The following is a 24538-nucleotide window of genomic DNA, read 5'->3' as shown; positions in this document are numbered from 1 at the left end:
AGTGGCTCAGAGAGATTCAAGTATGTCGGACCTAGGCACATTTAAAAGCAATGATTGAAACGTAATGGAGACACTGGAACTAGCAGGCTGAGGTGGACGAAACACAGTTTTGATTTTGGTTTATTTCAAATATTGGATTGGCATTTCTCTGGGTTTCTGTCTATAAAATATCAGATAATGACGAATCAGAAATGATGAATTGCTAGCCAATAATTCCCGCCTGTACAGTGTGATGGTATGAGATCCTCCATGCTCTTTGTCTCCAACTGCACACTCACCCCTCCTCCTCCCCTTTGCCCCCTGCCCCCCTCACATCAGTACCCTCACACGCACATGCACACCCCCGCCCTCAGGCGACAGAAGAACAGGAATTGATTAGTGGCATGGCTTAAAAATAGACGACTGGTTGTCATAGCAACGCCCACAATGAGCTGTTGTCTAGTTTAATAAAGAGCAGCGTTGTGTCTGAACGCCTGCTCCAAGGTGTGTGTGTGTGTGTGTGTGTGTGTGTGTGTGTGTGTGTGTGTGTGTGTGTGTGTGTGTGTGTGTGTGTGTGTGTGTGTGTGTGTGTGTGTGTGTGTGTGTGTGTGTGTGTGTGTGTGTGTGTGTGTGTGTGTGTGTGTGTGTGTGTGTGTGTGTGTGTGTGTGTGTGTGTGTGTGTGTGTGTGTGTGTGTGTGTGTGTGTGTGTGTGTGTGTGTGTGTGTGTGTGTGTGTGTGTGTGTGTGTGTGTGTGTGTGTGTGTGTGTGTGTGTGTGTGGCTCCTGCTGTACAGAGTCAGCGCCACAACACACACCATCTGACGGAGCTGCCCACGAGCATCCACCAATTACAACTCTGTTGCTATGAGCTCCATCCTGATTGGCCTCATTACTGTCAGGAACCGGCCATATGCAAATGTTGCTCATATCCCAGCAGCCTGTGTGTGCACATGTATGTTTGTGTGTGTTTGCTTGTTATTGTGCTTCTGTGTGTGTGTTATACTTAGACATACAGTTTGTGTGGAGAACGTGTGTGAACTGGAGCTGTCCTTGTTTTGTTTTTTACCACTGCGCCAAACATAAAAATATTTTTAGGAAAAGTGCAATTTAACAATTTCATCAGATTTCTGTGCCTGTGTTGGAGTCGTTCATCGCTGTTCAAAGTCTTTCTCTTCCCTTCTTTACTGTTGTATGTTGAATTGTGGGTCAATTGCATCCATCAACACCTAACTCTTAAAGGTGGGGTAGGTAAGTTTGAGAAGCCGGCTCGAGATACACTTTTTGTTATATTCCATGCAGTGGTGTAGTGGGGATTTTTTTACTGGGTGGACGCGCCGGGTGGACGGGGGTACACTGTGGCCCTCATGATGCCGTTTAAAAAATATTATAATAAAGGGCGGTGCGAACCGAGCCAGCCTTTCTGCGCGACTGTCACTCAAATACGGGACATAGTCTCAATGTGTGGGACACGGGACAAAATAAAAATGCTGTGTGTGCAGTCCCGCACAAAGTGGGACACCTGGTCACCACACACACACACACACACACACACACACAGTACTGCCCCTCACACACACACACACACGCTTCAAATCAAGTTGCATAAATACTTGAGCTACGTTTTTATTATAATTACTGTGAAATGTATTATGTTTTCATCATTATTACAACAAATACACACTTGCAATCGATAACACTGGCAATGATGTTTCAAAAAAGTGGGGGGACGGCGATCCCCCGCGTCCAACGACCACTACACCACTGATTCCATGGAATGCTCTTAACGTCCCGATAGCAATGAATATCTGAAGTGCTTTGACAAAAAATCCATACAAAAACATCATCAGTGGAAGCCGTGGCGCTGTAAAAAGCACGACCAATCATCTGAGCCGGCCCGGCTAAAGTAACTGGATGGCCTACCTGCCTGTCAGCCTTCCATCTGTGCACAAACTTATCTCGTGCCCTCATTGGTCATGTGCGCGTTCGTGTGTGTTGGAGGAGGGGCTCTGTGAGGAAGTGGCAGATTTTTTCCGGCTGTATATTTTCAAATTGTAGCGCCCTCGAGCTGGTTTCTCCAAAATTACCTACCCCACCTTTAATGTTAAGTTAAGTTAAGATGGACTTTTATTAATCCCTGGTGGGGAAATTGTTTCTCTGCATTTGACCCATCCTAGTGTTAGGAGCAGTGTGCTGCCATTTAGGGAACGGTGCCTTGCTCAGGGACTTGAACTGGTGACCTTCCAGTTGCCAAGCCAAGTCCCTATCGACTTCGCCACCACCGCCCTATCATGGATTTGCCTTGTAATACAATGTGATGCTGGAATCATAAATTAATTGATTTGAATTCTAAAAAACCCTGTCAGCTGGGTGGACTTTAAACATTTCCAGACAATCGTTATTAGTGAGTTTTTTCATGACGAGTTGCTTCTTGTCGTATTGATGTAATGTTCCTTGCATCTAATTGAGCGGCGCTTACATCATAAGAGCATGAGCTAACTGTCACTCAGGGCTTGTTTGTGTTTACCTGCTCTGCAGAACCGATTCAAAAGAAAGTACGAGGGAAAGAGAAAACTCTAGACACCCACCCAGGCCCCCAGCTGGCCACCTTTCTCATTCCGCTGGAGGAAGACCCTAATAAGTTAATAAAACCATAATTTGCAACAATTAAGAAATCTGTTGTGTGTATGCAAACTAAACACTTTGTTGTATTACAAGGCCATGATTGGAACGTAATTTATCATTTTGGATGCGATCTGGATTTAGTAAAACTTTAAGGTATGGAACATAGCCTTCGTCATACTTATGACTTATGACGTCTCGCTCCCTTCCTGTTTATAAGTCAGCAGGGATAGTAACGATGCAATTTAACCTGGGGCCTATACTACGAAGCTGGTTCAACCTAACCTGATATGTTTGAGTTAGCCGGTTGGCCTAATCCAAAACATACGCGCTCTCGCTAAACTGTACTACGACGCTGGTTATCAAGTGGATCGCTCAAGCCAGCCGTGTCCTATCTAGTTAGGTGCGCGTTCACATGAAAGGGGTGGTATCTGGAGCATTCGACCAATCACAAACATGGAGAAGCGTACTGACAGCGCAGCGTCATACTTCCTGAATGAAAAGTGAACTTTAATACTAGTCAAAAATGAAGAAGTTAAACTTTAAACATCCATGAATTAAACACTTGATCCAGGATCAAAGCCTCAGAGCTGCAGCTGCAAGGTGAACACAGCTGGGAACAGAACACGTGTTTGAATGCGTACATTAACAGGTTTATGATATCACTGCCCGTCTAAAACACGATCTGACTTTCATTACATTTGTCTCGAGTGTTTCGTCAACTTAACTTGTGTTGCTTAAAATAATACTTCTGCATCCAGTCTGTGACACTATGAGTGCTGCACGGCCAGATACGGCTCAGCTGACTCAGATCAGGAGATATATGATACATTATGAAGTGATATGCCGCGGACTGTACTTAATGTACTCTGATCCGGTTACTTATGTTGTGGCCGATATTTAAGTAAGCTTTCTTAACGCTAATGTTATAATAGTCAGATCGCTCTGAAGATGGAGGTGATATTCTATTCATGTTCAAGTTCACACAGTCGGTGATTTTTGCCGGCCGTCTTTCCTGCGACGGCAGCTTTTCTGTATTTCCTTTCTCCTGTAATATGACTTGATCGCTTTAAACTCCGCACACTGAGCTCTGATTGGTCAGCAGGCGGTGCTTTCACTGAGTTGATCTCTTAGCCTGCAACCTAACCTGGTTCCGACCAGGTTAGCCGCTAAGCATAAGTTACCATGGAGATCTAGCCTGCTAAAAAGAGAACCAGCTTCGTAGGACCGGAAAGCCGGAGTTTCCCCTGAATTTAGCCGCTAAGAGAACATCCTGCTTCGTAGTACAGCCCCCTGGTTTGCTAATGAACTTCTATTTACTCTCTGATGTTTGTCGATGCTTAATGAGAAATTCAAGGTTGATATGCATTTGAACTGATAAATATTATTACAATCTATTACTAGTGCTGATGGGATACCTCAGCATAAGAAAACGTAACTTCACAAACTCAAAAACGTAGTGTTGCCAACTACATTGATCAGAAATCCCTTTTTCGTCCACACAGAGCGGACATTTGCTTTGTTACAACTGCAAAGTTACAGACACAGAGGCAAGCACACGGAAATAAAAACAGGTTTGGTGTCCATGTTTACCAGATAAGTCAACACGAGTATTCACAAAAGTAGTGCAACAAGTACGTAAAATATAGAAATTTAAGAGAGACTTTTCACTTTATTTCCATTTCTATTTTGCAACTTATTCAGAAAAATACAATAAATATACATATCATCAAAATGACAGCGGGGTCTCCTTTCTTCCCTCCTTCCACAAGCTCGAGAGAGTGGGGGTGGAGCTTTCATGACGTATTTTTGTAGGCCGGCCCAGAAGTTAGCATCCCAAGGCTCCATCAACAAAAACAATGGGATTTTTCCTTTGAAATATTTACAGTTGACTTTAAGACAAAGAAAACCAAAATTGGTAAAAAGCTTTCTGGGTTTTAAGCAGGGCTCTCGACTAACTTTTTTCCCCATCCTCCCGGAACCGTCCCGAAATTAATGTGGACCGTCCCGAATTTAAAATGTTAGTTTTTCTTCATTATATTATTAGTTAAAATCATTCAAAGTGACCTTTAACATAAATAAAACATCATACAAATCATTAGATGATAATTCATCAACCTTTTTATTTGAGTAAATCATTCAATCACATAAACAAAGGCCAAATATATTTAAATAAACAAACAAACGAGAAAATTACTCTAATATTGAATCCAATCAAGTCCCATCCAATTAACAAAAAAATCCAACACTCTGTCCTGAAGACAGAACCCAGAGTACCCGCTAACCAGGATGACAGCCTGTCAGTCGGGAGACCTTTACAAACGGCCCCGCCCCCTCGCACACAGACGGGAGAGAGAGATCTCATCTGGATTGGAAAATACATCAGACGCATGTTGTAGTCTTAATATTGCATATTAGAAACGGAGTTGGTGAAACTAAAACTGCGATATAATGTGTATGTAGCAATAATACATATGACATATTTTTTCAATGTCTCGAGTACCGATAAAAAGTCCGATAACGTCGGTGTTTAACGTTACCACTGTCTTTAATAATTCAGGCCCGCGGCCCTTTTAACACCGGGGCTCGGTACCCATCCCTACGTGGGGAGAGGCAGCATATTGCTAAGGACTAAATACGATGGAGGAGGGTTCTCTTCTCAGCCTTATTACCCATAGGGGATGAAGAGGAGTAAGTCAATAAAGAGGCCGGCGCTCCAGGGTCTGGTTCTGCTGTGCGTTTTTGTGATGTAACGGTAAAACATTTCAGAATTCCTCCACGGGATGCCATTGTACATCACTCAACCCGCGAAATACACACACTCAGTACATAGCTAGACCCGCGAATTTGCGGGCCAGGAATTCGCGGGCACAGCCAGCTGGGCGGCTGGCTGACAGCCAGCGGCACAGCTGTAGCTACATGTGTGTGTATTTCGCAAGTTTCTAAATGTTTTGTGCGTGTGTGTTTATGTTGACAAGGAGGTTTAATAACTGTGTGCTACACAAAACGTGCAGTCGGTTTCATTTTCATTGCCGTTTGTAGTAGAGTTAGCAGGGTATTTTTATTTTAACTCTCGTCCCAAATTCGTCCCAAAATTATTTTTTATCCTCCCCGACACTATTTTTTTCGACGACGGGACGTCCTTAAGCTCGAGCCCTGGTTTTAAGACTGATTTCTGCTCCACTCTAATGTCTGGTGGCCTACATGGATTGTGCTGTTTACACGCTGAGGCACAATCTCTTTGAATGATGTAATGGGCTGTGTTGGGGGTAACGTGCTACAAAGTAACATGTTGCAATAATCAGATTACATTTGTCCGTAACGCAGTAGTGTAGTAACGCGTAACTGTTGGTTCAGCAGTAATTACATTACAGTTACTAAGCCTGAAATTATCTAGTGACTTGCGTTACTTTGAGGTCTCCAACCATTTGCTTAACGAGAGGACAGTAAAATAAATCAAATGTCCCTTTTCTCCTGCGCTTCGTTCACGACTTCATGGATGAGGAGACGGAGCAGAAATGTCAGAGTATCATAGCACACAAACAGGCTTGTCGCAGTGTACATCGGAGAGGAAATGTTGCCCTTTCCACGTTGGAATGGCCACGTATTCATTCTCAATCTCAATCTTTATCTATTTATAGAGCACATTTAAAACAACCTCAGTTGACCAAAGTGCTGTACAGGCAATAAATACAATATAAAATTACATAATGGGAGTACAATAATTAAATACATGATAAAAAGCACAATAACTAGAAACATATAAAAACACATACAAATGTAATGTTCAACTAGTATTAAAAGCCAGTGCAAAGAGGTGGGTTTTTAGCTGAGATTTAAAAAGTTCAATAGACTCAGCAGTCCGGATATGTACTGGGAGGCTGTTCCACAGTCTGGGAGCTGCAACACTGAAAGTCCCGTCACCTCAGGGTTTTTTCCTGCACCGAGGAACCACCACCATATTCTGCTAAGCTGAGCGCAATGCTCTAGCTGGAGCATGGCGGTGCAACAACTCAGACAGGTAATGTGGTGCCAGTCCATGCAATGATTTAAAAACAAAAAGTAAATACTTGAACTGGATCCTGTAACTGACAGGAGAAGATCTGCCAAAACAGGTGTGATGTGGTCATATCGTCTCTTCCCTGTAAGAAGGCGTGCAGCCGCATTTTGGACCAGCTGCAGGCGACGGATCAAACACTTAACACCAATATACAGGGAGTTACAATAGTCTAAACGAGACGTTAGGTGGATTATCTATTCAAATTCCTTACTAGGAAGATGGGCTTTTACCTTCCCCAGAAGCCGCAGCTGGAAGAAGCTTGTCTTGTCTTGACAACTGAGCTTATCTGTTAAAAACAGTTGTCAAAGATAACTCCAAGATTTCTGACAGAGGGACGGCTGTAGGAGGCTAGGGGGCCGAGTACACTATTAAAGCCATCCAGGAGTTCAGACTGTCCAAATATTAAAATCTCTGTCTTGTTTTCGTTGAAAGTCAAGAAGTTGATTTCCATCCATGATTTAATGTCTTTCAGACAGCTAAGCAAGGCAATCCTAGATTACTTATTTGCTTTAGGCAGGTATACCTGCAGATCATCTGCAAAGCAATGGTAAGAAATGTTATGCTTTTAAAAAATTGACCCCAGAGGTAGTAAATACAGACTGAACAACATGGGGCCTAGGATAGAGCCTTGAGGGACCCCATATCCTAGTGGGGCTGCAGCTGAAGAATACTGGCCAAGATGCACAGAAAAGGTCCTTTCTGACAGATATGATTGAACCATTTTAGGACATTACCTTTTTAATACCAACACACTGTTCAAGGTGTGATAAAATAATTTGCTGGTCAATGGTGTCAAAAGCAGCAGACAAATCTAAAAGCACAGCAGAATCAGCAGTTAAAAGAAGATAATTAAAAACTCTTAGAGCAGTTTCTGTGCTGTGGCGTGATTTAAAACCAGACCGAAACTTTTCTGATATGCAGTTAAAATCAAGGTGCGACTGCAGTTGCGCTAAAACCACTTTCTCTTTAGACAGGAAGGGAAGCTTAGAAATAGGTCTAAAGTTGGAGAGAACAGAATGATCAAAATTCTGTTTTTTGATAAGAGGCTGCACTACAGCGAGTTTAAAAAAGGTTGGAACGCAGCCTGAGGTGAGAGAGATATTTATCAAAGTTAAAATATATGACCCAATAGTATTAAAAACGTCTTTCAGTAGTTTGGGCGGAATACTGTCTAAGGGGTATTGTGAAGGTTTACATTTTGTAACCACATCAGATAACTCGGACAGTGAAACCAGGTCAAACTGCTCAAAGACAGCTGAGCACACAGGAGACACTGCTGGGTCTAAGGTGAGAGGAGGAGGTGAAGATCTGATGGCCAAGAATGTATCATTAAAAAATGAAAGGAACCTAGGAGTAGGTGATGGCACAACACAGGGAGAGTTACAGGGATGTAAAAGACAATTAAGAGTGGTAAAAAGGAACTGGGGCCTATTTCTGTTGTTGGACACAAAATTTGAAATAAAATGTGTTTTTGCATATTTAACAGCCCTCTGATATTCGCTTAAACCGTCTCTTAGAATCCCCAAGGAGACGTGAAGTTTATCCTTCTTGCATCTCCTCTCTGCTCGTCTACATGTGCGTCTCAGGGCGCGGGTAGAGTCAGTTATCCACGGTTCAGTCACAGGTTTAGGGCGTCTGGCCGTGAATGGAGCGATCGGGTCCAGAATATCCGTGCAAGTAGAATTTTAAAAAGGCTGAGAATCTCCTCAGCACTGGCATCACAAGAGTCAATTAATGTGGGAATCACAGAGTCATTAAAGGCAACGGAAAACTGTGACACTGTCAGAGGATTCAGCGCACGTAGGCGGTGCTCCGGAACGCACGAGTCAACTTGAGAGCAAGGCAGCATCATAGTAAACACAGGCAAATGGTCAGAAATACTAGTGTCACAAATTTCCCTGATACAAACATCCAAACCATGAGACAACACAAGGTCCAGTGTGTGTCCCTTCTCATTTGTCGGGTCATTAACCGACTGTGTAAGCAGGATACAGGTAACAGGCGGACACCATCAGACAGGAAGACTTTTGAAGCTACCTGTTCCAGTGTTCTGATGGAAACTGAGCTACAGAAAAAAAGATTAGATTAAGGGTTTGTGCTGATCTGGGCATAAATTAAGTTTTAACTTTATTTGTCATTGGATTTATGGTGCATCTCAGGTGATGTTACAGATTAGCCCATGGGTAATGTAACTAGTAGTGTAACTAATTACTTTCAGCAATTAGTCATTAAGTATAAAAAAAGCATTACTTTTTTTGAGTAACTACCCGAACACCAGTAACGGGAGCAGTAGTGTTCTACCTAGACGTGCTGCTTGTCATGACTGACAACCACACCACAACCACAGTATACAAACTGCAGTGTTTTAGTGTATTGGACATTTTAAATGCATGAATCCGTTTTTCACCTGTATTTCCTGAAACGAATTTCATTGTCTTACCAGTCGAATCAACAGCGTAGCCCCCACCAACAGCCTCGGGGCTTGGAATCTGGTACAGCCATAAGGCTTCATGGTAATGAAGTCCCACCAGACCCTAAAATCATTTTATCAATACTGCCTGTGCCCTGTTTTAGCATACATTTTAAGAAAGCGAGAGAAAAAAAGAAATCCCAGTATTGAAAAGGTATTGTGATTTAAACCTGAAACGGTCTGTGAGAATAAGTGAAGATGTGGGGGGGGGGGCGGCTGTGTAGCTTTAAATGATATTGATTCGGGTTCAGTGTCCTGCCAGTTCTGTGCCATGGCAGCCATTTTGCACCCATCACCACCATTTTGACGGTTTGGATTAATGGCACAAATGGAGGCTGTGGGGATTTTTTATTTATTTTTTGTCTTAGTGGGTAGAGATGGGAAGTGAGGGCTGACGCCGGCTCCTGCGCCTCAGTGATAAGCCTCACATCCACACAGGAATCAGACGGCTGAGGAATGAAAGAGGTGGTGTGTGAGAGTCCAGGAGGAGAAGGTGGAGGAGAGAGGAGGCGTTGCATCAGCTAATGAATCATCATGATGCAGATTGTGTGTGGAATGAGCAGCAGATTGTAAATGGCTTATTACCATTACACTATCTGCTGGACACGCTCAGCACACACTGCTAACCTCCTGGGGAGGGGGACAGGACAGAGACGGGCGGACAAGGGTAGGACAATACAGATCAGGACACACCAGGACAGGACCGACCTGTACAGCCTAAGCCAGGACAGGAATGGGTATGACAGGTAAAACCAGGACTGACCGTAATGGGTTAATACAGGACAGACCTGGAAAGGATATACCAGAACAGGACAGATGTGGGCGGGACGGGGTATGACAGGACAGGACACATCAGGACAGGTTAAGTCGAACCAAGAATAACCTGGACAATGACAGAACAGGACAGGACTGGACAGGAATAGGTAGGACAGGACAATCCAGAACAGGATATAGCAGCACAGGAGGGATCAGGACAGATGAGGAAAGAACATTTAAAGACAAACCAGGACAGGGCAGACTAGGACAGGTTAAGAAAGGACAGACATGGACAAGTAAGTACAGGACAGACCTGGAAAGAATATACCAGGACAGGAAAGACACGGGCAGGACAGGTTAAGTCAAAGAAGAATGACCTGGCCAGGAGGCTTACGTAGGACAAAGCAAATAAATACGCACACAAATATTCCGATTTATAAAACACTGCGCATGCACGTCCTACGCCGGTTTCCCTTTTATAAATCACAATCGACTCGAAATGCGGTGCGGCTTCACGTAACGCCCATATGTGCCTATAAATAGTCAAAGAAACGCCCATTCATTCATTCATTCATTCTGACTGACTTTATGAAGAAGATCAGGAAATGACGACAGAACAGCTACAAAAGACGTCTCACACCGTGTCAGATTCTGGTTCTTTTGGGGAGGTGGAGATAAATCATATTGTTTGGTGGATGCAGTTTGAACAGAGTAGCAGCAGGAGGTCGGATCGTCACCAGAATAAATAAATAAGTGGTCCGAAAAAGGTTCATGACAAAAACATACACATAGCCCTCCTCAGTCAGTGTGTTTGCACCGGGGACAGGAGACCCCCCCCTTGATGAGAGACTGTAAGAAGTGATCGGGGAATCCCTCCGGAGTGGAGTCATGACGACTGGATCTGAATTATGTTTCGGTGGTTTGTGTTCCAGCTTTCGATCAGCTGTGTGCAGCGTCTCCACTGCAGCCTGTGCATCTCAACCCCCCCCCGCAGCAACTCTATATCCACCAGTTAAAGGAAATAAAATAAATGTATTGCACAATTTACCAAATATAGTGTTCTTAGTTTCCATACCTCCTGTGTTTTACGAGCGACTTATCAAGTATTGGTGAAAAGCATAAAACATGATTACACATGATAGTATAAACCATACTTGTGTATATATACGAGGCGCATGGTTTATACTATCATGTTATAGTTTATACTATCATGTTAAATCTCTAGGTTGTATCTATACCTATAGAGAAATGCAAAACGGCGTCAGTTTAAAGTAATTGTCCTCCTGCTTGCCGCATCATTTATGAGAATACATTTGTTAACAAGAAAACATCATCGAGGGGTGATCAATAACATTTCCGTATTTATTTATTTCTCCAAGTTATGTTTTTGTGTGCACTGAGGACTCTCAAACAGGCGTTTGTTAAATCATTTTAAGATTGGCTTTAATCAATGTTTAAAATGAATTCTTCATATATGATAAATGAGAGGTAACATTTTATTTATGGTATTATTTCCACATATTTCTCTCCATTCTTCCTTCTGCCAACGGTGTCGCAGTTTCCCGTCTCTCCCGTTGTTGTGCTTACCGCGTACGGATGGGTCAGAGTGTGCGTGGAGGACCGCACATTTTCCCGTCAAGTTTGTTTTTTATAAATCGCAAAGATTGCTTAGAAACTGGCGTACGCCATTTTTTGAGCATATGCACCGTTTATAAATGAGGCCCCTGAACAGGATAGGAAAGGACAGATCAGGAAAAAAACAGGACAGGAGAGATGTTGACAGGATAAGCTAGGAAAGAACGGGACAGACCAGGACTAGGACTAGACATACCAGAACAGGATAGGACAGGATAGATCAGGACAGATGTGTGGACTGAACATACAAAGACAAACCAGGAAGGACATTCCAGTACACAGGAGGGATGTGGACACGACAGGGTAATATTGGAAAGAACAGGACAGACAGACAGGGACAGGTTAGGACAGGGATGAGTGACAAAGACTGCTGGCTTCTATATATTTTTGGCAGATCGATTCGATGGCCTGTTCTGGAAACACAACGTTTGTTCCTCATAATGCTAAATTGTAAACAAGACAAATCTGTGATGAAATGAGCAGAATAAGCTAATGCTAGCTGTTAGCGGCTGCTCGTTTACAAAGCAAAGGTTATTTCTGCTGTGTGTGTGTGTGTGTGTGTGTGTGTGTGTGTGTGTGTGTGTGTGTGTGTGTGTGTGTGTGTGTGTGTGTGTGTGTGTGTGTGTGTGTGTGTGTGTGTGTGTGTGTGTGTGTGTGTGTGTGTGTGTGTGTGTGTGTGTGTGTGTGTGTGTGTGTGTGTGTGTGTGTGTGTGTGTGTGTGTGTGTGTGTGTGTGTGTGTGTGTGTGTGTGTGTGTGTGTGTGTGTGTGTGTGTGTGTGTGTGTGTGTGTGTGTTCTAGCCCTGCAACACACACTCGGCCTACACACAAAGACTTTTGTGAGGGTAGAGCAAGATGAAGAAAAAAATCCCTGCGCTCTAAGTGTATCTTGGCTGTGTCACTGCTTCATTACCCCACCACACACACATGCCTACACATAACCCCTCCTGATTGGCTGGTGTAATATTAACAAATGAATCTCTCAGCTCTGGCTACATTCAGGGGCCCCTGAAAGTAAGCATGTGTTTATTTTTACAGTGAAAGAGGGGGGAGGAGAAGACGGAGGGTTTGAGGAATTGGGGGAGGGTAGAGGATCAGGGAGGGGTTTCTTTGTGGTAATATACAGCTGGAGAAGAAGAGGGGGTTACAAAATCCTGCCTTCTGTTGGAATCCTGTGCTGAGCGTGGATGTCTGCACACTTTCTGTCTGCTGTTTGGGGGCAGAGTGACACCTCTACTTGCTGCTCTGCTCTGTGGGAGCTGATAGTTGCAAGTATGACGAGTCCTCGCTGTACATTTTTCTAAAGATGTGTACCTGAACATCTCTGTGTTGGTGTTGGCTTCATGAAAAGTCTGATTTGGCTGTAGAAGGAGCTCCATTTGCCCTCTATCAACATCCAGCCTGTCTCTTTCTTTCTCTCGCCATGTCTCCTTTTCTTTTCCTTTATTGCTTTGGCCTGGCAGAGCGCCCGAAGCTAGAGGGGTGGGGAGGGGAGGGGGTCGTGGGAGGGATTACGGGTGGGTGAGGAGAACGAGAGTGTGGCTTGTGTAGCAGCTGACTGAAACAGTCATTATATTATGTAAAGGCAGGCGGTGGCAGTGGCCAGGAGGAGGGGGGGCGTGTAAGGTGCCAGTTACTGACGCGCGGCGAGAGGCCGGCCCTGATTGGCTTGTCAGCGCCTCTCTCAGCGGTGCTCTCTGGCTCATTAAAGGTGGAGGTTGGAGCTTGTGTGCTTCTCCCAGCAAATGGAGGCTCCACCGCTGTGTCATATACTAATCACAGAAGAAGAAGTGGCGGGATGGGGGGTCAGGGGGGAGTTAGTACTCTACGATCATTAAGACTCTTCCCTTTGTTAAAGAGGCTGCTGTGTATAATATTTATAATCACTCTGCTTATGAGCACTGACAGAATGTGTATCGCATGTAGCAGTCATGGCTAGCACTGTTAGCATCACTGCTGCATCATCTACCTGTACACGAGGTGACGTAGTTCTGGGTGTAGTCTCTAAACTGCCTTCAGATAATCAGCTGTCAAACCACTTTGCACCGTCACTGTCAGGTGATAGTCCAGTGATGGATGTGGTCATGTGATGGATGCCGTCATGTGATGGATGCTGTCAGGTGATGGATGCTGTCCGGTGATGGATGTGGTCAGGTGATGGATGCTGTCATGTGATGGATGCTGTCATGTGATGGATGCTGTCAGGTGATGGATGCTGTCATGTGATGGATGCTGTCAGGTGATGGATGCTGTCAGGTGATGGATGCTGTCAGGTGATGGATGCTGTCATGTGATGGATGCTGTCAGGTGATGGATGCTGTCAGGTGATGGATGCTGTCCGGTGATGGATGCTGTCCGGTGATGGATGTGGTCAGGTGATGGATGCTGTCATGTGATGGATGCTGTCATGTGATGGATGCGGTCATGTGATGGATGCTGTCAGGTGATGGATGCTGTCATGTGATGGATGCGGTCATGTGATGGATGCGGTCATGTGATGGATGCGGTCATGTGATGGATGCTGTCATGTGATGGATTCTGTCAGGTGATGGATGCTGTCATGTGATGGATGCTGTCATGTGATGGATGCTGTCATGTGATGGATGCTGTGATGGATGCTGTCATGTGATGGATGCTGTGATGGATGCTGTCATGTGATGGATGCTGTCATGTGATGGATGCTGTGATGGATTCTGTCAGGTGATGGATGCTGTCATGTGATGGATGCTGTCATGTGATGGATGCTGTCATGTGATGGATGCTGTGATGGATGCTGTCATGTGATGGATGCGGTCATGTGATGGATGCTGTGATGGATGCTGTCATGTGATGGATGCTGTCATGTGATGGATGCGGTCATGTGATGGATGCGGTCATGTGATGGATGCTGTCAGGTGATGGATGCTGTCATGTGATGGATGCTGTCATGTGATGGATGCTGTCATGTGATGGATGCGGTCATGTGATGGATGCGGTCAGGTGATGGATGCTGTCAGGTGATGGATGCTGTCAGGTGATGGATGCTGTCAGGTGATGGATGCGGTCAGGTGATGGATGCGGTCAGGTGATGGATGCTGTCAGGTGATGGATGCTGTCAGGTGATGGATGCTGTCAGGTGATGGATGCTGTCATGTGATGGATGCGGTCATGTGATGGATGCTGTGATGGATGCAGTCAAGTGATGGATGCTGTCAGGTGATGGATGCTGTGATGGATGCAGTCATGTGATGGATGCTGTCAGGTGATGGATGCTGTCAGGTGATGGATGCGGTCAGGTGATGGATGCTGTGATGGATGCGGTCAGGTGATGGATGCTGTCAGGTGATGGATGCGGTCAGGTGATGGATGCGGTCAGGTGATGGATGCGGTCATGTGATGGATGCTGTGATGGATGCGGTCATGTGATGGATGCTGTGATGGATGCAGTCAAGTGATGGATGCTGTGATGGATGCAGTCAAGTGATGGATGCTGTGATGGATGCAGTCAAGTGATGGATGCTGTCAGGTGATGGATGCTGTGATGGATGCAGTCATGTGATGGATGCTGTCATGTGATGGATGCGGTCATGTGATGGATGCTGTGATGGATGCAGTCAAGTGATGGATGCTGTCAGGTGATGGATGCTGTGATGGATGCAGTCATGTGATGGATGCTGTCAGGTGATGGATGCTGTCAGGTGATGGATGCGGTCAGGTGATGGATGCGGTCAGGTGATGGATGCTGTCATGTGATGGATGCGGTCAGGTGATGGATGCGGTCATGTGATGGATGCTGTGATGGATGCAGTCAAGTGATGGATGCTGTCAGGTGATGGATGCTGTGATGGATGCAGTCATGTGATGGATGCAGTCATGTGATGGATGCTGTCATGTGATGGATGCAGTCATGTGATGGATGCTGTCATGTGATGGATTCTGTCATGTGATGGATGTGGTCAGGTGATGGATTCTGTCATGTGATGGATGCTGTCATGTGATGGATGCTGTCAGGTGATGGATGCTGTCAGGTGATGGATGCGGTCAGGTGATGGATGCTGTCAGGTGATGGATGCGGTCAGGTGATGGATGCGGTCAGGTGATGGATGCTGTCAGGTGATGGATGCTGTCATGTGATGGATGCGGTCATGTGATGGATGCTGTGATGGATGCAGTCAAGTGATGGATGCTGTGATGGATGCAGTCAAGTGATGGATGCTGTCAGGTGATGGATGCTGTGATGGATGCAGTCATGTGATGGATGCAGTCATGTGATGGATGCTGTCATGTGATGGATTCTGTCATGTGATGGATGTGGTCATGTGATGGATGCTGTCATGTGATGGATGTGGTCATGTGATGGATTCTGTCATGTGATGGATGCTGTCATGTGATGGATGCGGTCAGGTGATGGATGCTGTCAGGTGATGGATGCTGTCATGTGATGGATGCTGTCATGTGATGGATGCTGTCAGGTGATGGATGCTGTCATGTGATGGATGCTGTCATGTGATGGATGCTGTCATGTGATGGATGCTGTCAGGTGATGGATGCTGTCAGGTGATGGATGCGGTCAGGTGATGGATGCGGTCAGGTGATGGATGCTGTCAGGTGATGGATGCTGTCATGTGATGGATGCGGTCATGTGATGGATGCTGTGATGGATGCAGTCAAGTGATGGATGCTGTCAGGTGATGGATGCTGTGATGGATGCTGTCAGGTGATGGATGCTGTGATGGATGCAGTCATGTGATGGATGCTGTCATGTGATGGATGCTGTCATGTGATGGATGCTGTGATGGATGCAGTCAAGTGATGGATTTGGTCATGTGATGGATTTGGTCATGTGATGAATTTGGTACACTATAAACCTAGATAACATACTCTAGTAGTTTTTTTATTAACAGCTGATTTGAGTGATTGATGAATTGAGACTGTGTGGAGGCATTAGTCCACCCTGAACTGCACCTATAGGTTGTTGCTGCAGACACACCTCTTCTTGCTGCCAACTGATGGAGTTGTGCTCCACGCCTTGACTTCCTCTCCTGTGCAGCACAGTTTTGAGATGATGTGTTCATGTTTTTCTTCTGCTGCTTGCTTCGTACTGATTAGTTTTCTGTACCTGGTCAGCAATCTGCTCAACTGGTTGTTTTAAATGTGCTACACAAAGCTTGACTTAACTTCACTAAGCTAATGCTAATAAGACATGGCTTGTCGTTGTCCTTTTCAAATACAGACCCATACTAACACACACACACACACACACACACACACACACACACACACACCCAGAGGCATCATACATTACACATGTCCAAGCTATTCTTAGCCGGCAGTGTTTAGCCCACTTCTGTCTGAATGAGCTGACCCTGTTTTCTGCCCTGATCCTGAGGTCAGGGGTTATATGAGGTGGTTTGATTTGAATGGAATGTATGATTCCCTCCTCTTCGCAGTTTCTGGACAGTTCAGCTGCAGAGAAGACAAGCTAACATTCAGCAATGTGTTACTTGATCAATCCAGTATTTGGTTGGCAGCCAGTGGAGGTCCCAGAGGAAAGGGATGATGTGGTCAGAGCGACAGGTGGAGGTGACTAGCTGGGAGCAGAATTGTGTGCGTATTAAAGTTTCTTGAGAACACAAGCAGGTGAACCAAAGAGAATGCTGGTGCAGTTATCAGGTCGGGATGCAATGACTGAATGGATGAGTTTTAGCAGCGGTGTGCGGCGGATAGGGGCGATGCTCTTTGATTGGAGGAAGGCCGTTTTGATGATCTTAAGGCACATTCAGACATTCCCCAGTGGGGTATTTATTGATGTAATTTATGTCGTTGAACAAAACGTGACATCTCTTCAACTTGTGTTTACTACAGATCTTATCTAACCACAAACATGTTCAAGGAAATTGAAGGACCAGGAAGGGCTAACATGCTGACTTATTTCCAGGTTTATAACTCATTTCTGCACCAGTCTTTGATAACAGCAACAAGCAGATTGCTCAATTCTGTGTAGACATCCACAATAATGCAGACACTTAAAGCAGTAAGTCTGTTTTGGAGCATAACTGTACTTCAAAGTGATTAAACTCAGTCCACAGTCATGGCTAAAATATGAGTAGCAGCAATACAAAAAAAACTGGCATAAGTAACATATTACGACATTGAGACATAGTAAAACAAATTGGGACATTTATAATGAATGTATGTTTTACACATGAAACTGATCATTGCTAAATACAATTGCCCAAACATGATCTAAATTGCACAATGCACATTGCAGGTTTATTGCACAAGATTGCAACAGTTTGTATTGTGTGAGGGTATACCAGTCTATTTGCCAGCTTACTGAACGCAGAAATGTTGAGTGTTATGTTAGAAATGTATAGTAGTGTCTCCAGCACATAGAAACTGCCGGATGCTAACCTGCATATGATGGGCAATTTGCACAATTAGCATAAGTTGTGTTAATTAGCATGAATGGCATTAAAGCCTATGCAGAAAAGATGGCTTGGCTGATTTGGACAATCTTGGAGTGGTTTTGGTGTTATTGAGGATGCTGAATCCATTTCTGACATTTTCAGAATCAAAAATGGCAGTTTTAACCAGAAAGTGGCCATATTTTTTCTCCCAGTGAGATGATTTTGATTACAAGGACGACTGTTGCGACCATTGGCTATAGAGAGCACAACATTTAGATGATTATCTCTACTGTGGACAACTTTCTTAAAAATAAATAGGCAATCTGTCCAATCCTAAGGTCCAAATCGACCAAACATTTTTTTGTACTATTGTCCCCGTACTATTGTCCCCATAAAAGTTGATGAATCAATTTAGCGAAAATCAAGGTTATTAAAAAGTATTAAACGGCATTTTCCAAGGTATTGCATTTTGTAGCTTGTTTTCAATAAGTATATGAATGGTCCAGAGAGGTAGTATTCTACAGTCTGCCTGAATGTAATCATGGCGTAGGTGTGTAGTGTGATTCTGTGTCGTTTATTTATGGCATCCCGTTGGGTTTGACGTCATCTGAACAGGACATCGTACGCTCACTGCTTGATAGCACGCGAAGGTCCGTTTACGCCGGTTGTTAAACATCGTTACGGGGAAATGCAGGTCTGCGTCCAAATGGTTGGAAGATAAGGAGGAAGGACAATCAATGCTGTATATAGTCAATGTGAGGTGAAGTGTGTCGTCAAGGTAACCGGTTAAAACGCAAAGTGGCGATCAGGTCTTAAAATGTATGGAAAGGTATTACATTTTACTTCAGGATTCCTGCATATACCCTCCCATAATATAATGGTAATTCATGCTAATTAATGAAACCTTAGCTAATGGTGCAAATTACCCAACATATTCAAGTTAGCATCCGGCAGTTTCTATGTGCTGTGGACCCTACTATACATTTATAACAGAAAACTTTGGCAACATTTCCGGGTTCACTATAGGACTCTATGAGCTGGTAGGTGACCCCTGTGTCCCTGCTGACCCCCTGTGTCCCTGCTGACCCCCTGTGTCCCTGCTGACCCCCTGTGTCCCTGCTGACCCCCTGTGTCCCTGCCGACCCCCTGTGTCCCTGCCAGAGGTGTGGACTCGAGTCACATGACTTGGATTCGAGTCAGACTCGAGTCACACATTTGATGACTTGAGACTCGACTTGACAACATCACAAAACACTTGCGAGTCGACTTGGACTTGAACACCAATGACTCCGGACTTGACTTGGACTTGAGCCTTCTGACTTGAGGTGACTTGATACTTTAATTCAGAGGTCTCCAACACGCCGATCGCGAGCTGCCGCTAGAGGAGCAGACTCCAGTCGGGGAGAGCAGAATCTTATGCCGCTCCTACTCTTGCTGAGAATCCTTGCAGGCAGGGGCGGGTCTTTATTTAGCTGGGCCACCATGCGGCCAATCATATGCGAGGATACACGAGGATCATACCATTATGTGAAAGAAGGGTGGGGGGCACAGCAGGTGTAGTGGTACAGGCCAGCTGCACAGAGCGACGGGGAGCCGGATTTAAATGCAAGCGTGTCGGAAAAAGTCAAGAAATGAGCGAAAACCGAAAAAAGAAGCAGCATCTGGCTGCTTTTCAATGATATTGGAGAAAGCAAAGCTGAGTGCAGGATTTGTAAAATGAAAATAACCTTCAGAGCAGGGTTTTTTTTTGGTAACCACTCAGGATTTATTGTCAGAGGTGGGAGAAGTTCAGACAATTTAAAAAAAAAAAAAAAAAAAAAAAAAAAAAAAAAAAAAGTTACAATCAGGGTTCCCGCGGGGTCTTAACAAGTCTTAAATGTGATAATCTGAATTTAAGGCCTTAAAAAGGTCCTAAATATGATTTAGAAGGTCTTTTAAAAATGATGGGATTTGAAAGGTACTTCTGTGTTGCGACAGCGTCTAAATGTGTTTTGGGGGAAATATCCGGGCTGCAAAGTAACCAGTACGGTAATAGCCTTTCAGTTCCCCCCAACAATTTGTATTGAATTAAATCAACATGGAACCAGTAATCACTAACTTTGTTTCCCCCGGCCCCTTATTGGAGAACACCCAGCTAGTAACCTAGCAACCAAGCTTCAGCTCATGTAGCCTATCTTCGAATCTACTTACAAATAAATATGGGGAAGTGTAAATTCAACCGTATTTGGTTGGAAAACATCTAATTTAGTGCTTGGTTGAAACCAGTGGAGGGGAACGTGTTTGAAGCCCGCCGCACCTTTTGCAAAAGAAATTAGCGTTTGTTTTGCTAATGCAGCGTTAGCTAGTGCAGCAGCAGCTAATGTAGCGTTAGCTAGTGCAGCAGCAGCTAATGTAGCGTTAGCTAGTGCAGCAGCAGCTAATGTAGCGTTAGCTAGTGCAGCAGCAGCTAATGTAGCGTTAGCTAGTGCAGCAGCAGCTAATGTAGCGTTAGCTAGTGCAGCAGCAGCAACAACACCGGGGGACCTCCGGGCGAAGTTTGGGTCTACGTCAACCCTAAAAGCGGAGGTGCTGTAGACGCTAAATATCATAGCTAAACACCAATCATACAACAGCAACGATGAAATAGTGTAGCCAAGGCAGCAGAGCTCTGAATATAGCTCTTGTCACTCTCTCTCAGACACACACACACTCACTCACTCACTCACTCACTCACTCACTCACTCACTCACTCACTCACTCACTCACTCACACACACACACACACACTAGGGCTGCTCGATTATGGCAATAATCAAGATTATGTTGGTCAATAATTAATATCATGATTATTAAATACGATTATTCATTGACTTTGAAAACATCCATTTATTGAACTTTAAAATAAATAATAGTTTGAACAGTATCTTTGTCACTGTTGATTACCCTGAACGTATAATTCAACTGAAAAACCAATACAAAAATTAATTACATGTATGATACATTACTAAACAATGAATTAGATCAAATATGTTGTAGTGCACGGTCACAACCTAGCAAAGCAAAATAATCGTTTTTTCGATTATGTTTTCGTAATTGTGGCAGGCCAAAATCGTAATTGCGATTAAAATATGATTAATTGCACAGCCCTAACACACACACACACACACACACACACACACTCAAGCACACACACGTTTTGATTAACACGCTAACACAGTTCTGTACTGTTATGCTGTTATGTTCAGTCACTGTTCTTATGTTGAACATGAATACATTTACTTTGTTTCTTCTTTCATATAAATGTTCCTTCATACTTTATTGCCGTGAAATAGGTCTTAAATTCTATTCAAAGTGGTCTTAAAAAGGTGTTAAAAAGTCTTACATTTGAGTTGGCGAAACCTGCAGGAACCCTGTACAATAAAAAGTCCTGCATTCAAAATGGTAAAAGTAGAAAAGTATTAGCATCAAAACATAGTTAAAGTACCACCTGCAGAGGGATCTAGATGCAGGTGTTCTCTTCCCCATAGAGCCCGCTCGCTGCACATTACCCTGGCATAAAGATAGATTGTGGGTCCCTCACAACATGTTGTACACAGTGATAAACATTCTGTCACCTCTACATCAGGGATCTTATCCATTAAACTCCTTCTGAATCAAACCGTCACGCTAGCCTTACCTTACGATCCCTCTTCAAATAGAAGAAAACACGTTACTTCACCAGCAGAGAGAAAATGGATTATTAAATGATTAATGTGACTAATAAAGAGCGGTTTGATTATTAAGTATAATCTGTGTCCCTGCTGACCCCTGTGTCCCTGCTGACCCCCTGTGTCCCTGCTGACCCCCTGTGTCCCTGCTGACCCCCTGTGTCCCTGCTGACCCCCTGTGTCCCTGCTGACCCCCTGTGTCCCTGCTGACCCCCTGTGTCCCTGCTGACCCCTTGTGTCCCTGCTGACCCCTTGTGTCCCTGCTGACCCCTTGTGTCCCTGCTGACCTGTGTCCCTGCTGACCTGTGTCCCTGCTGACCTGTGTCCCTGCTGACCCCCTGTGTCCCTGCTGACCCCCTGTGTCCCTGCTGACCCCTGTCCCTGCTGACCCGTGTCCCTGCTGACCCGTGTCCCTGCTGACCCCTGTGTCCCTGCTGACCCCTGTGTCCCTGCTGACCCCTGTGTCCCTGCTGACCCCCTGTGTCCCTGCTAACCTGTGTCCCTGCTGACCCCTGTCCCTGCTGACCTGTGTCCCTGCTAACCCCTGTCCCTGCTGTCCTGCAGGATGGAGCGGATGTCTGAGGAGGCGCTGAGGCTCAACCTGCTGAAACGAGGCTTGGAGTCCCCTAGCGAGCGAGAGGAGGCTCTGGCCAAACGCCTCAAAATGGAGGGCCACGAGGCCATGGAGCGCCTCAAGATGCTGGCTCTACTCAAACGCAAGGACCTCGCTGACCTAGCAGCCCTGGAGATCGGGGGGCCCCTGGGGGAAGGGAAGGGGCCCGGAGCCAGCAGCCTCCACCACCAGAGCCTCATGGGAGGCGCCTACGAGGAAAAGATGAACGGGAGTCTGAGGCTGGCGGGCCACGGCAGCCATATTGGAGCCAGCAAGAACGGGAAGGAGAACATGATGGATGAGCCGGTGGACATGAGCGCTGGGAGGAGATGGTGAGGAGAACCAGAGAGCTGATGACGAGCATGGTGGCTCTGTGCTATTCAAATGGCACATCTGCTCTGCCAACACTAACTGTGCCACCACTGGAACTGGAAACATGGTTAAAGTTTTTTGAAGGCCAAATGTGTTGTTTGTAGATTAAGTGATGTGCACTTATTAAATAGGCATAGTATGCATTATGCCAGGGAGTCAGTAGAGACTGAGATTATGAAATAGAAGATAGCTTGATTGAAGCTAAATGTGTGGCTGGACTTGAGGGAACAACACAAGTCACTGAGGCTGAGGTCGGGCCTGGGTGGCTTTGTATGATGCTGAGAATCAAACATGTGTTGAGCAGATCTTAATTTGAATCATCAAAATATTAGACTATGCACAAAATGTATGGTCAGAATAACCAAGCTTTTGAAAGAATACAGCGATCACTCGCACAGGTTGGTTATGTTCACTATGAGTCACACAATAACACATATGATATCATAAACAGTGACCTACACCAATCATCCAATGGACTTTATATATATATAATATATTGTGTGCATCTTTTGACACATTTCCCTAAACCCCCCAGACAGAACTGAGGCCTCATTCATGGGCCTTCTACCAACCAGCCCGGCAATCAACAGGTCCCATAATTACTCCCGTGTTAAGTGTGTGAGCTGCTCTGGTTAAAAGCATTAGCTAAATGAAATGTAATGTGCTCAAATGTACACTCACAAAAATGGTTCACTCAAATAACAATCTTAATAACGGTGTAACAGACATAACAAAGTGTGAGAGACTAATCTATTTATCAGCTTTAATGAAGTAAAAAAGACAATCCCTGATATAACGTAGTGGAAGGTTGCCCACAGTGCAGAGTGCAGTGCTCCTCACACCCCCCCCCAGCAGGTCACATCCTGGGATAGAAAATGAACATTTCAGATGCTCCAGAAGTTGACGGACCTTTTTGTTGTTCCTGTAGCGAGGCTGAGCACGACAGACGGACTCCGTCTCCAGACGTCATCATCCTATCAGACAACGAGGCGTCCAGTCCCAGAACGCCGCCGCGCCCTGAGGAGCGCCTGCACCAGGCCAACCTGGACCTGTTCAAGGTACTGAACAGCAGCAGCTCTGTGAAGGCTCTTCTCTGATCTGTGTATTAAAGCATTAGTAAGAGTTTTAAAACTATAGAGCACCAACAAACCTTTCCTACGCAGGGCTATCTCTGGCACGTAACATGGGGAGTCACTAACCATGACAGATATCGATAAGAAGAACAGTAGAAATGAAAGGGGCCCTATTCTGCTGATGTTCAGGAACTCCCTCTGCAGGAGACACAGGATGTAGTCTTTGCAGACCATTTACATGCACTAACACATGAAACCCAACACGTTACAGGAGAGGGAACACTCCCCAAAGCATAACAGGGCCCACAATGAACAGTGAGCATCCTCATCACAGATCACCCAGGAAATACATCATTCATCCAAATGAACTGCTTGAACTCGTTTTTGATTGAGAGGGTTAGCCAGGGTTAGCCAGGGTCAGCCATGGTCAGCCAGGGTTAGCCAGGGTTAGCCAGGGTTAGCTAGGGTTAGCCAGGGTTAGCTAGGGTTAGCCAGGGTCAGCCATGGTCAGCCAGGGTTAGCCAGGGTTAGCCAGGGTTAGCTAGGGTTAGCCATGGTTAGCCATGGTTAGCCAGGGTTAGCCAGGGTCAGCCAGGGTCAGCCAGGGTTAGCTAGGGTTAGCCATGGTTAGCCATGGTTAGCCAGGGTTAGCCAGGGTCAGCCAGGGTCAGCCAGGGTCAGCCAGGGTTAGCCAGGGTTAGCCAGGGTCAGCCAGGGTCAGCCATGGTTAGCCAGGGTTAGCCAGGGTCAGCCAGGGTTAGCCCGGGTTAGCCAGGGTCAGCCAGGGTTAGCCAGGGTCAGCCAGGGTTAGCCAGGGTTAGCCAGGGTCAGCCAGGGTCAGCCAGGGTCAGCCAGGGTTAGCCAGGGTCAGCCAGGGTTAGCTAGGGTT

The 24538-nt window shown here is 45.2% G+C and overlaps 1 protein-coding gene across 2 annotated transcripts in view; it reads left to right on the top strand.

Annotated features, from left to right (window-relative positions):
• The window catches only part of gatad2b (GATA zinc finger domain containing 2B), a 56698-nt gene that overhangs the window by 14832 nt on the left and 17328 nt on the right, over positions 1–24538 (top strand). For both annotated transcript variants that reach the window (XM_034094355.2, XM_034094354.2), the window contains exons 2-3: positions 22156–22536; positions 23505–23634. In XM_034094355.2, the coding sequence (XP_033950246.1) occupies positions 22157–22536; positions 23505–23634 (510 nt within the window). In that variant the 5' untranslated portion in view covers position 22156. The remainder of the gene's footprint in view (positions 1–22155; positions 22537–23504; positions 23635–24538) is intronic.

Source organism: Pseudochaenichthys georgianus, chromosome 11 (assembly GCF_902827115.2).
Source record: "Pseudochaenichthys georgianus chromosome 11, fPseGeo1.2, whole genome shotgun sequence".
NCBI lineage: Eukaryota > Metazoa > Chordata > Actinopteri > Perciformes > Channichthyidae > Pseudochaenichthys > Pseudochaenichthys georgianus.
The sequence above is the reverse complement of the archived record's forward strand: the minus strand, read 5'-3'. Positions and strand labels throughout refer to the sequence as shown.